This window comes from Vidua macroura, chromosome Z (assembly GCF_024509145.1).
Source record: "Vidua macroura isolate BioBank_ID:100142 chromosome Z, ASM2450914v1, whole genome shotgun sequence".
NCBI classification, from domain to species: domain Eukaryota; kingdom Metazoa; phylum Chordata; class Aves; order Passeriformes; family Viduidae; genus Vidua; species Vidua macroura.
Window position 1 is genome coordinate 13,122,819 of NC_071611.1, and position 12,919 is coordinate 13,135,737.

At 44.8% G+C, this 12,919-nt stretch overlaps 1 protein-coding gene across 6 annotated transcripts in view; it reads right to left on the reverse strand.

Annotated features, from left to right (window-relative positions):
* The window catches only part of NTRK2 (neurotrophic receptor tyrosine kinase 2), a 197,706-nt gene extending 185,616 nt beyond the window's left edge, over nt 1–12,090 (reverse strand). For 3 of the 6 annotated variants that reach the window (XM_054004471.1, XM_054004474.1, XM_054004472.1), the window contains exon 1: nt 11,323–12,085. In XM_054004471.1, the coding sequence (XP_053860446.1) occupies nt 11,323–11,531 (209 nt within the window). In that variant the 5' untranslated portion in view covers nt 11,532–12,085. Of the gene's footprint in view, nt 1–11,322 lie in introns of all 6 variants that reach the window. The other 3 variants (XM_054004470.1, XM_054004475.1, XM_054004473.1) reach the window with 2 other exon arrangements.
* Between the last annotated feature and the right edge of the window lie 829 nt (nt 12,091–12,919).

Sequence of the window (12,919 nt, forward strand, 5' to 3'; positions counted from 1 at the left end):
AATCTTACAACTTAAATTTAGCCTATGCATTTTTCAGAGAATGTTTCAACATCATTTGTATTACCTTTCAGATGCATTCTTCGCTGTTTCAAATTTATGTGCTCTTCACAGTTTCCTATTTCACTTTATCACATTTATTTACATTATAGTATAGTCCACTTTTCGTTGTAGTTGGCAAAGCTTTTGAATTCATAGCTTCTTCCATAAGCATTATTCCACTTGAAGAATCCTGTTCTTCATTTAATATAAGTAGTTTCTTACTTGCACTGCATATATTAGCATAATTATGTGTTTATTACACTTTCTGCACAATTGTCAGAATCCAGAATATCTCTAATACTTGTGCTGACTGCCACATTGCTGCTACTGTTTCCTTTCCATATTCCTGTACTAGTCCAGATTTTGAGCAAATTTTCTGTCACAATGGTACACCCAGACAACCATCCTGTGTCTTTGAGTTTTCTCTTTGTATTTCTGTTTGCTCTGCTATGTGACATATGCAATCGTCCTTCTAGACTGTGTTCAGCTTGTACTCATAAAGCCTGCTCATGGCTGTATTTGTTGTTATACTTCTGAAGTTTAAGAAAAATACACTCTTTTGTAAGCATTTATTTTAGTTATATATTATGTATTACATATTATATATTATACATTATACATTACAGTTTCAAACCTTAGATCACATGCTCTACCATTTTGCCTTCAAATGAAACTCTTGCCCTGCATGTACCTCTTTCACAAGGTGACATCTTTAGTTAGTCTTCAACCTTCTTTACTACCTCTGAAAAGCTGCCTTCTCCTCACCACCAGTACTTTCACAGCATTCTTCATTTACTTTTACAGCTTTTGTCCCTGCCACTGCTTATGAGTGGAGTAGTACTTCTCTCATCCTCCAGCCTGTTTCTGCTTATGGTTCTCATGACTGCACCCCAGTATCAGACACACCTTTCAGCATTCCTCCATCCTACTCATTCTCTGCAGCAGTGCCCCTGGCCCAAAACATAGGTGGTGATGGTGAAGTATTCACCTGCAAATGTAAGATAGATTGGTATTTTGATGATACCTCCAACTGTTGGGATTTTCACCTCCTAAAACTTTCATTTTAGACACTCTGTGTGAAGAGCAACACTGCTACAAGTTAAACTGTTCATCAGAACTTATGAGAACATGCAGAAGTGCTCTAAAGCAGGCAAAAAACTCTGCATGTAACCAAACCATACAATAAAAGGAAAAAACTGCCCTGTCTCAATGCAGACAGGAATGCTACAAAGAGCTGGGAGAAATGCTGGGAGTCTTTCTTCCACCCACACCAACCTCTAAGGCAAGAAGTATCTATTTCTGCACCTGCGTGACCTTCATATCCCCTAAATGACATAAGCTTCAGGCAACAAGACAGTCATAGCACACAAAAATGATCCAGGATTTGCAATGATGTCTACAGCAGAAGTAGTATCCACCATTAGTATTTTCTACTTAGGTGGCTTGATGCCACATGGATTTGCACCAATTCAAAATGTTTGAAATTTTGTTTTATTTATAAATAATGGCAAAACCATCACCAGCCAGTCAAGGGAGGGGATTGTTCTGCTTTACTTTGCACTGGCCACACCTTGAATATTGTGTGCAGTTTTGGGCACGACAGTGTAAGAACAATATTAAACTGTTAGAGACCATTCAGGGGACAGCAACAAAGATGATGAAGGGTCTTGACAGGAAGCCAATATGAGTAGCAGCTGAGGCCACTTGGTCTGTTCAGCCTTGAGGAGACTGAGGACAGACCTCACTGAAGTTTCAACTTCCTCATATGGGGAAGAGGAGGGGTAGACACTGATCTCTTCTCTGTGGTAACCAGTGATAGAACTGAGGGAATGGCCTGAAGCTGTGTCAGTGGAGGTTTAGGTTGGGTATAACAAAAAAGGTTTTTCACCCAGAGGGTGGCTGGGCACTGGAACAGGCTCCCCAGGGAAGTGGTCACAGCACCAGCCTGACAGAGTTCAAGAAGCATTTGGACAATTCTCTCAGCACATGGTGTGACTCTTGGGGATGGTGCTCTGTGCAGGGCCAGGAGCTGGACTCAGTGATCCTTGAGTGTCCCTTCCAACACAGCTTATTCTGTGACTCTGTGATATGTGCACAATAGAGAAAGATGCTCACTTACTACCATTCTAAACTTAAAACTCTTAAAAAACATGCGTATACACATTACATAGTTATACCCACAGAGTCAACAAAGCTGCTCACAGCTGGAGGGTACAGTATGTATGTTAACCAGGTGAAGATCACTGCATGCATGTGTTCCAAAACCTGTTTCTAAAAATTCAAAGAGGCAAGACTGGAGAGGAGAATAGGAGATGAATACGCAGACTAATCACCCACCCGGTGAGTGGGAAAGAGAGTCTCTCAGAAGATACCATATTTACAAAGCCATCTGAAAGAGGGGAATCTCCGCCTTACCTGTTTGTGCTGTTCTCATTTTTGCTGTAATTTAACACTCAGTGAAGCAGGAGCAGGACCCAGTTGTCTCACTACACAAATAAGCATCACAGCTTCTTAGCTAAACAGACTGTCCTGCTCTCTGACCCAAAAGCACATTTGAATGTTCTATGCCAAAGAAGGCAACTCATATGGAAGAACCAAAGCAAGCCCACATCTGTATACCATACAGGACCAGTAGTTAAGATGCTGACATGTAAGACCTTAGTTCAGACCCATGTTCTGCTTCTAGCAGAGCAGCTCTTCACATGCATGCTGAAATGGTTCACCTAGGACCACAAAATCTGTTTACTCCACACTATGATCCTGCCTGCTAAAAGGAAGGTCTTGCTTTTGTCCCTCACCCCACTGAACTAAGTCCCCAGTGTTTTCTTTATAGTCAGTGGAGATGGAAGGGGATAACTGCATGGGGTAATTTGGGAACCTAATTTAGCCTCCTGAATCACTTCCTGGAAGAAGCATGTTCTCCATTGTGGAGAGTAGCCAGTTGAGTAAAGTGCCTTAGCTACACAGTTAGTAGGGAGTTGCCAGATTTTAAATGCTGAGGCCTGGGACCGTCCCAGACATGATTAGTAGGTCCAGCGCATGACACCCCAAGCATATGCTGTGGAAAGGTCTTCCAGTCCATGCCCAGTAAGTCTGACATGCCCAGTATGTGCACATGATTTATCTGCATATGCTTGCCGCGCCATCTGGCATTCAGAAAACCAGACGGCTGTTGCAAAAGAATGGGAAGTCACACCCTATGCAATCTTCACATTAATCTTATTGTGCAATGTGGGGTAGCCATGCTCCAAAAGATACCTGCTGAACATGGCCTTACTTAATTTTACAGGCATGGTTAGGAAATTAAAAAGGTAAAACTAATTTCATTTTACATCTAAAACTGGAAGATTTCCTTTGGCTCACCTATCAAAACAAGAGGAAAAATAGGTAACTTTCCCAGCCTCAACTACAGCTCTGTGGACAGATTCTTCCATAAGGCGCTCAGAGGCGTTACCATTTCACTGTTGTCTGTCTCAGCAATAGTTTGACTTAACTTTGGTTAATTAATTTCCTTTCTTTTATTTATACATCAGACAACTGTATACAATGAAGCATATATCCTCTACGAATCCATAGCAGGAGCTGCAACTTTTTTTTGCACGAGAAGGTTCATTCCAAAGCAAAATTATCTAAAATATTGTAAAAGGCTCCTGCCTGAAATACTCAATCTTAGCTTCCACTTACCTTAACGTATTTAATATTCATACAGAACAAAAACGCATGAAAGGCAAAAAAAATTGCAAGTCAAAAACACATCAAGTAATCAAGCAACAAGCCCTATCTCTTCCAAACCTTAAAAAGGTAGGAAAATGCCTGAATCAAGGTTCCTTTCACCCTTCACATACATATTCTAAACTATACTGGTGAAACACTAACTCCATTCATTTTTGTCACTGACTTTACATAGGCCAGAATCCTAGCCTCAGCTTCCCCCGAAATAAAAAGCATCTAACTACCTTGCAAGATCAGGATTAGTGCGCTTTAGCAAAGTAAAGTTCAAGTTACACCACTCAAAGATTATAATCTCTGAAAGTGCCTCTGAAAATACCTTGGACACCTTTGGCCTGCTTCCTTCCATTTTATCTTACTTATGAAGAAAAAAAAAATCTCATTAATTCAGGCCTTGTCTAGGAAAAAAAAGAATATTGACCTGAAACCTGATCTCCAATAATTTATCCTAACAATGAAAACACAACACAGAAACATATATAGCTGAATTGGTATTAAAAATATTTACGTTTCAGCTATAGACTCTATCCATGATCAACACTCAATGCAGGTAATTTTCTTACAAGAAAGTAATAAAAATATAAATGCTGAATTTCCATGGTGTGGCTCCTTTCCAGTAAGTCCACTACAATTGCGCAATGCAATCATAAGATGGTTGTGGAGTTCAGCACCTTGCATGGAGGAAGCAGGGCAGCAAGTGAGATTGAAATCCTGTATTTCAGGAGAGATAACTTCAGCCTCTTCAAGTATCTTCTTGGAAGAATCCCATGGGAACAGGCCCTGCAGAGAACAGGGCTCCAAGAGAGCTGCTCAATAAACATTCAAGCATCACCTCCTCCAGGCTCAAGACCAGCACATCCTGATAAGTAAGAAATGGAGCAAAGAGGGCAAGACAGCTGCATGGACAAGCAAAAAATTCCTGTCAAAAGTGAAGTAAAAGCTGGAGATACATAGGAAGTGAAAGCAGCACAAGGATGCTGCCCTAATGGGATGCATTCACAAAGAGCTGAGAAGGAGCTGGCAGAAACCATAGCTGGGCTGCTTGCAGTTGTCTTGGAACAGTCATGGCGATCAGGAGAGGTGTCTGAGGACTGGAAGAAAGTAAATGTCACCCCAGCCTTCAAAATGGGCAAGAAGGAGGACCCAGAGAACTACTCACCAGTCAGCTCCACCTTGATCCTTGGAAAGTGCCTCATTCTGGAGGCCATCTTTATCCACATGGATGCCAAGAAGGTGATCCAAATTAATCATGGATTCAGCAAAGGGGAATCATGCTTGACCAACCTGATGGGACAACTACTTGGATGGATGAGGGCTATTCTCTAAATTGACTCCAGCAGGGCTTTAGATCCTGTCTTACATGATATCCTCATAGGCAAGTTTAGGAAGCGCAAACTAAATGAGTGGACAGTGAGCTGGATTGAGAACTAGCTGAATGGCAGATCCCAAAGAGCTGCAATCAGTGGCAGAAGTCTAGTTTCAGGCTCATCACAAATGGTGTCCCCCAAAAGGGGGACACTGGGCCCAGTGTTGTTTAATTTGTTCAGCAGTAATTTAGGCAAAGAGACAGAGGCCTCCTCAGCAGGTCATTGACAGCACAAAGCTGGGAGCAGTGGCCAATACCCCAGAGTGCAGCCTTGACAGGATCAAGAGATGGCCAGAGAAGAACTGTCTGAAATTCAGCAAAGGCAAAAGCAGGGCCCTGCACTGGGGAGGAATAACCCCAAGCACCAGCACCGGCTGGGGGCAGATCTGCTGGGAAGCAGCTCTGAGGAGAAGGACCTGGGGGTCCTGGTCGACAGCAAGCTGTCCATGAGCCAGCAGTGTGTCCTGGTGGCCAAGAAGGCCAATGGTGTCCTGGGGTGCATTAGAAAGAGCAGTGCCAGCAGGGTGAGGGGGGTGATCCTGTCCTTCTACTCAGCCCTGGTGAGGCACATCTGGAGAGCTGTGTCCAATTCTGGTTCCTAAGGACACTATGGACCTCCTGGGACAGACGAGCAGCGGGCTATGAAGATGATTATGGGACTGGAACATCTTTTATACATGGAAAGGTGGAAGAAGCTGGGCCTGTTCAGCCTTGAGAAGAGATCACTCAGAGGTGATCTTGTCAATGTATGGAAGTATCTGAAAGAACAATGTCAACAGGACAGAACCAGGTGGTTCTCCTTGGTGGTGCTGAGCAATAGGACAAAGGTGCTGAGCAGCAGGCACAAACTGATGCACAGCAAGTTCCACCTGAACATGAGGAAGAACTTCTTTACTGCACAGATGACCAGGCACTGGAACAGATTGCCTGGAGAGGTTGTGGAGCCTCCCTCACTGGAGATATTCAAGAACCATCTGGATACAATGCTGTGCCACGTGCTCTAGTAGACCTTTCTTGAGCAGGAAGGGTTGGACCAGATGATCCCACCAGTGTTCCCTTTCAACCTGACCCATTCTGTGATCCTGTGATACTGTAATATTATGATTAATAGTAGCTATGTAAAAACACAGAAACTCCCTATGTGCATTTCAGGACAGGCAATAGTTTGGTTTCCCTTTTGCAGTTTCTGAAAATATAGGTTCACAATCAACCAGGAATTAAGATGCATCCCAATTATACAGGACATATATAATTTAACAGCACTGATGTACTACATACTTCTGGATGAAGAGATTTTCACAAACATAACAGCATCCTGTAAAAAAGCATATTCACAACCCAAGCAGTAGAAGGTTTCATATCTCTATGGATTCATCTCTCCATTTGAAATCCATGTAAATTAGTGAATTTATACAATCTGCTTTGCTTTTTAAAGGGCAGTTTTTAAATAGCAGTTTTTCAGTGGTAACAAGCGAAATATACATCTGACATCAACAACACACTGAAGCAGTTTTAGAATTCTTTGCCCTATTACCTGCTACACTTCTCCTGCTCGGGCAAGGATATCTGGATGACCACCTTAAGACATTTGTGTAGAGAGAGATGACAAACATGGGAAAAAGAACTACAATCCAAAAAATAGGGGAGACAGGGGATCCCTCTTTACTTAAAAATGAAAACCAAAATGGAGAAATCAGGCCCATGTTCTGTTACATAAATTTTTTTTGCTCTACAGTGATTAGGGATCCAGAATATTGCTAAGCTACTTTCTCTGTTACACTTGTCAGCATAAAAATAATGGAGAAAAAATAGAACCTGAGAAATCTGGAAAATGCCATCCTAAAGATATCACAGGCTGCACTGCCAAGCCCTATTTTCTCATTAGTATGGAAAAAAATGGAAGTTTCTTGAAAACAATGTCTTCAAGACCAAATCTTTCATTTCAGTATATACATCCCAAACCTTTTTCAGAATTCTTGAGTGACCAAAGATATTGCGGGAGAGACAGTGTTCCTGCCACCCTGCCCAACACTGACTGCCTCCTGAAGCATGATGCTCTCTTCCAGCCTCATGAGCTGTTTTGTCTCTGCCCAATTGAGACAGCCTCAGTGGAAACCCTCAGGAGCCCCATCAGTCCTCACAAACCAGAAGGGCAACGTCTAGAACAAGACACACAAAAGGTTCCCTGGGAGCAAAAAAAAGAACATATACAAAATTCAGTGCTTTCTGATCCTGTAGTATTTTTAGAGCCTAGAAATTACAACACTGATTTTCACAGTGCTTACTTTTAACTCACCTTAACCAATTACCCAGATCTTTAAAGAAAGTTTGAAAAAAAAAAAAAAAAAAAAAGGACAAATTCCTAAATGAAGGTATTACATCACCCACTGTCCAAAACGCCTTTAATAATTTGTAGCCTGGTGTCTCATGCTTTATTATACAATTCCAAGTCACCAGAAATAACTTCTCAATCCAGCCAAGTCATGCAATGATGCACAGGCAGAAATTGCTTTGAGGAGGAAGGGGCTAGAGGCTGAGGAGCCTCGTAGACAGTTTTATGTGACATTAAATCTACAACAGTCTCAAATCTAGAATAAAAAAGACTCAAAATACCAACAGCTCTGAGCTTCAATGAATTTAAACATGCTCTTTTTTTTAGCACAAGCTCACATGACTTGTTAAATAATTTACTCTATAAATTACTTATCCTGTCTTACTTATTAACAATTCTAGAGTGCTTTATATAACTGCATTAGAAATTTATTTTGTGGTTTTGAAATGTACGCAATACACAATCACCTCTCTTTTAATAGGCAAGAGCTTAAAAGTCACCTACTCTTTTGTTGGCAAGCAGTTCTTCCTGAAAAACACCAATTAATTTCAAACCTCATCCACCTGAATAATCGTAAGTAAACATATTAATGACTTGATAGCAGAACTGTGAAACTAGGCCAGGAATATACTTGTACTGCAAGATGTCACTTTTAAATGAAAGTCTTTGAAGAATCATGTACACTGAGATACAACAGCAATACATTTTCCTTAATGAGAAAACATTACACTGGTCCTTTTACAAGAAGTCCTGACCACTCTAAAAATTTCTGATTTACTATCCTATTAATATTTTTGAGTGATCTCCACAAGGCCTACTTATTTGCCATTGTGTCTACAATGCATGGATTTTACAAAACTGATAAAGCAATTTTGCTTTTGTCACTTTTGGTCCTTGGCTTTTAATGTATCAATACCACTTATCCTAATGCAGGATCTCACTTTGGAGTTCAATTTATCTCCAATAATACCAAAGTGACCAAACAATTATTACAAGTACAGTCTGTTATGATAAACACCAGTACTTGTTTTCCAGATAAAGACCAGCCCACACCATCATTTTAACCAACCAGGCAAATCTAAAATCTGTCTCATTTACTGTAGTAGAACACTATGCAAAAACAGCCAGGAAGGGAAAGAGTGAGAGAGATGACTAAGAAAGCACCAGGCATAAATACTCTTATGCCCTCCCACACCAAGTTTCAGCAGCTGGCCTTCATAGGGCTGAAGTACCGTCTCCATAGATTTGGATGCTGGATCTGAGCAGGAATCAAGAAATAGCTGGACTGGGATGAGACTGCTTATAAACTCTAAAGCACAATCCACCTGTGGACCAAAACAGTGAAGCACTGGAGTGTTAAGTGGTGGAGGCTGCCAGATACATGGTACCTCATCTCTATTATTCCTGCTGCACCATCCCATCTTCTTCCGTCTCTTAAAGCCAAGTGGAAAACCCTGGCTGTCCACTCACAGCCTGCCGGCTCAGTGCCATACATCTGGCCTATAGCCAATCCTCTGCACCACCATGGGTTTCACATACACACCCCAGCCATGCAGTTATCCCAGCACTCCCAGTGTCTGTAGCAAAGAACTCAACTCAGGACCCATGCCCCGGGTGCCTACGGATGTTTTGCCTAGGACTGCAGGATGCACTCCTGTCAAGACAAGGACATAACTAACAAGTGAAGGATTGATTTCAATAGATACTCACAAAATACATGTGAATAAATTCTTCAAATCAACTGTCTTATACTTTTTACATGTTATTTATACCAAGAGTAATTCCACCAGAGACCAACAGAATGGATCTGCAGAGCACATAAAAGAAGAACCAGGCCTGAAGCTACATAAGTGAAATGTAACACTCCAGTCTCTTAAACCTGCATTTTAGCTAGAATTGAGCAAGATCTGTGGTGTTATAAACACTTTGACAATCTGTACCTACTGTATTAGAATTACTTTTGTATGTAGTTAGCGTGTACTGAGCTCACACAATGAAATAACATGACAGCTACTGCAGTTCAATTTTTAATTTGTCTATAAACTAATTAAAGGGTCTTTGTGTTTTATGTTAAAAGCACACATGAAAATACCATCCTAAATATGTGCAACAGCATCTCCTGAGAAATCCATGACTCAAAATTATTTTTAGATCACCAAACAAAACAACATGCAATGTCACAGAATGATACAGTAAAATCCAAAAAGCACTGTAAAGACAATTATGCTTAAAAAACCCCAGAAAAATTAAAGCCAAAAGTATCAATGTAAAATGACTAGACATATTTTAAGTTCATAATGAAAAAAAGCATATTTACAATATGTGTTTTCTGTTCTGGCCTTTCAAACCAGAGATTAAATTTGAGATGAGAATTGCTCTGTTATTTCTAAACAGAATGCACTGGATAAAAAGGCTACCAAAGCCTATAAAAATGATCACAGATGCATAGCTCAAAGTAATTTTTTTTTCTATTTAAGCAATCTACAGAAACATCTGAATCAACAACAGTTATAACTCAGAAAGACAATTTCGTTATCATAGGTCCTAAAAAATCTCCCAAAGGTAGGCCATACATGAGTAGTAGAAATGAATGCCTCTAGCTTTTCCTCCAAGCAAATGCAGGGAAATGCAGCAAATTTACTTCAACGAACTGCAAGAATGTAGCCCAAAGGCTAGAATTTAATCTAAACTCACACTGTATTTCACAGTACTTTTTTATTTCTTCTAGAAGACACTGAAAAACAGAAGAAGGATGGAGAATATAAATAGTGAGAAATCTGCATAGATTTGGGACAAATATGCTGCTATCTTTTACATTAAATGCCACAGAAAGCAATTCAAAAACAGGGGTAGGGAAATACAAACAAAACAGCTTGAGAAGGTCTTTCCTGAGTTCTCTCATCTACACATCCAGTATCCAAAATGTTTTGCTCTGCAAGAGATTTTCTTAGGCAATGGACATAAATGCCATGGTGCTCTGAACTGTGAGACCATGCCGGATTTAACACAAAAAGCTACAGAACTCCCTCATCAAATACTGTCTTCGAGGCCAACGAGGATGGAAGCACCACATGGGAATGAGGGGAAAAAAACTTTTTTTCCTCACGGTTAGTTAGGGTTCTCTAATTCCCTCCCAACTGCTAACAAGCAGCACTATGTTCATTCCTCTGCAGGTTTTGTATTTTTTCCTTCCAGCCATCTCCACTGAGAAGGTCAAAGCAGGTTCGTATTCCTATGGGTAGGGTATGAAAGACAGTTTGCTGTCACTTTCTGCCGCATCTCTTATTTTACTTTTTTTTTCTTTTTTTCTTTTTTTTTTTTTTTTTAACAAAAATAAAACAGAAGAAATCTGTGGCGAAGGGTAAGCCACCCACCAATACTCTCGGTTCGTACCGATAAGTTCAGGGAACGAAAGTAAAAAAAAAAAAAAAAAAAAAAAAAAAAAAGAAGAAGAAAACCCTCTGTTTCATACCTGCTGCCGCCGCAGAGGTGCGGGTGAGCGGTGCGCAACCCGCGGCAGCAGATGGGGTAAGGGTCAGAGGCGAAGCCCCAGCCCCGTTCCGCTCCCCGGCTGCCCCGTGGTCCCGCTGCAGCCGGCGCCGACCCCCCCGCCCCGGTCCCCGCGACCTGCATCGCGAACAATTAGGATTCATCACCTAAACGGGCTGGCCGCGGCAGCTCTTGCAAGCCGCGTCCGAATAGAATCACACGGGGCTGGCTTTTAGGCTTCCAGCCACCGCATCTACCCGCGGAGCAAAAGCCTCTGGCGTGGGTCAGTTCCCCGCTGCCCCCGCCCGCAGCTTCCCCCGCCCGCTCCGGCCCGTCGCCCCCGCGCCCGGCCCCGGGCCGTACTCACATCTCGGTAACATTTTCGCCCTCAGCGCTCCTCTGCGGCACGGGGAAGGAGGCGATGCCCGGCGACGATCCCGTGCACCAGATCCGCCAGGAGTTGCACCCACAGGACGCCGGGCAGCCCAGCGCATTCGGCCAGCAGCCCAGCACCAGGCAGCACAAGCCCCACAGCCGCGCCAGGCCGGGACCCGGCCTCCGCCGCCAGGACACCATGCTCACTCCAGCACTGCCCCGACGGCCTCCTCCTGCTCCCGCCGCCGCCGCCGCCGCTGCCGGGGCGCACGGCCGGAGGGTGCGCAGCCTTCCGCGCCGCGGGCGGGCACGCCGCGACCGGGGCTCACATGGGCGCGCCGCAGCCGCAGCCACAGCCGCCCCACGGCTCTGACCGCCCCGGGCGCTGCGCGGGGCGGCGGGGGCCGGAGCTGGGCGCCGCGGCAACAGGGGCGAGAGGGGCCTCCGGCGCGGCGCGGCACCTGCCCCTAGCCCCGCGGGCGGACAGCGGCACCGCTTGCCCCCGCGGCTGCTGCCGATGATGCTGCAAAACGCGCGGGGCGGAAGGGGCAGGTGGCGGAGGCTGCGCTCCTATCTGCGGGGGCTCGGGCGGCCGCTGACCGCCGGAGGGACGGCGAGCGGGCGGCGGCGGAGCTCAGAGCTCCGCGCTCGCCCCTTTATGCACCGTCTCCTCCTCCCTCCCTCCAGCTGATAATAAAGCAGCTCCGGCTCCTGCTTCAGCCCAAGACGGGGAGCTGCCGGCAAAGTGACGTGGGGCTGACGCAGAGAGGGGCAGAAACTCCACAAAATGAGCCTGAAATAAAAATGAAAAAAAAAAAAAAAAAAAAAAAAAAAAAAAAAAAAAAGACAAGGGAGGAAGGAGGGGGGAGCGGGGGAAAGGGAGGGTGCCGAAGAGCAGATACCAATAGGCAGCCTGCACTTGAGCTTTCAGCCTCGCACGTACATGTACATGTACACACACACACACACACACACACACACTCATACAGACGTACACGCACCCCGCGGGATGGGCAGCGCGCCGCCGCCTGTGCGGACAGTGTGCCTCGCCGGGCGGACGGAGGCACCGTGCCGAGAGGCACCTGGCATGCCCGCCAAGGCCATCGGGTGATAAACGGGGATGGTGCGAGAACTCGGGAGACGACGGATGAGCGACCCTAAAACGCCTTGTTTTCCCCTTGACAGCTCCGCGGTCGGGGCTGTTTTTCGTTTTTCTGCCCCCACCCCCGGTTGCGGGTTTCCGCTGCGCTGCCAGTGCACCGGATCCCGCCGCAGTGCCTCGCGCTGAGCGCTCCGCAGGCGCCACCGCGCGTCCCCGCCGCCGCCGTGCACCGCGGCCCGGCCCGCGGGGGTCCGTGCAGCCCCGGCAGCCCCACCGACCCCCACGCGCCGGGTGGGACGGCACACGACACGCCACAAGAAGTAGTTATTATTTCCGTACATCGAGGCTGAGGCAAGTCTGAATGACATACATGTGTCACGTATTCGCAGGTGCAAAGACCAGCTGATCTGGGATGCTCTTCCCTTGCCGTTTCTGAGATTCTGTGCTTCTGTCCTGGCACATGACCATAGTCCTTCATCTGTGATGA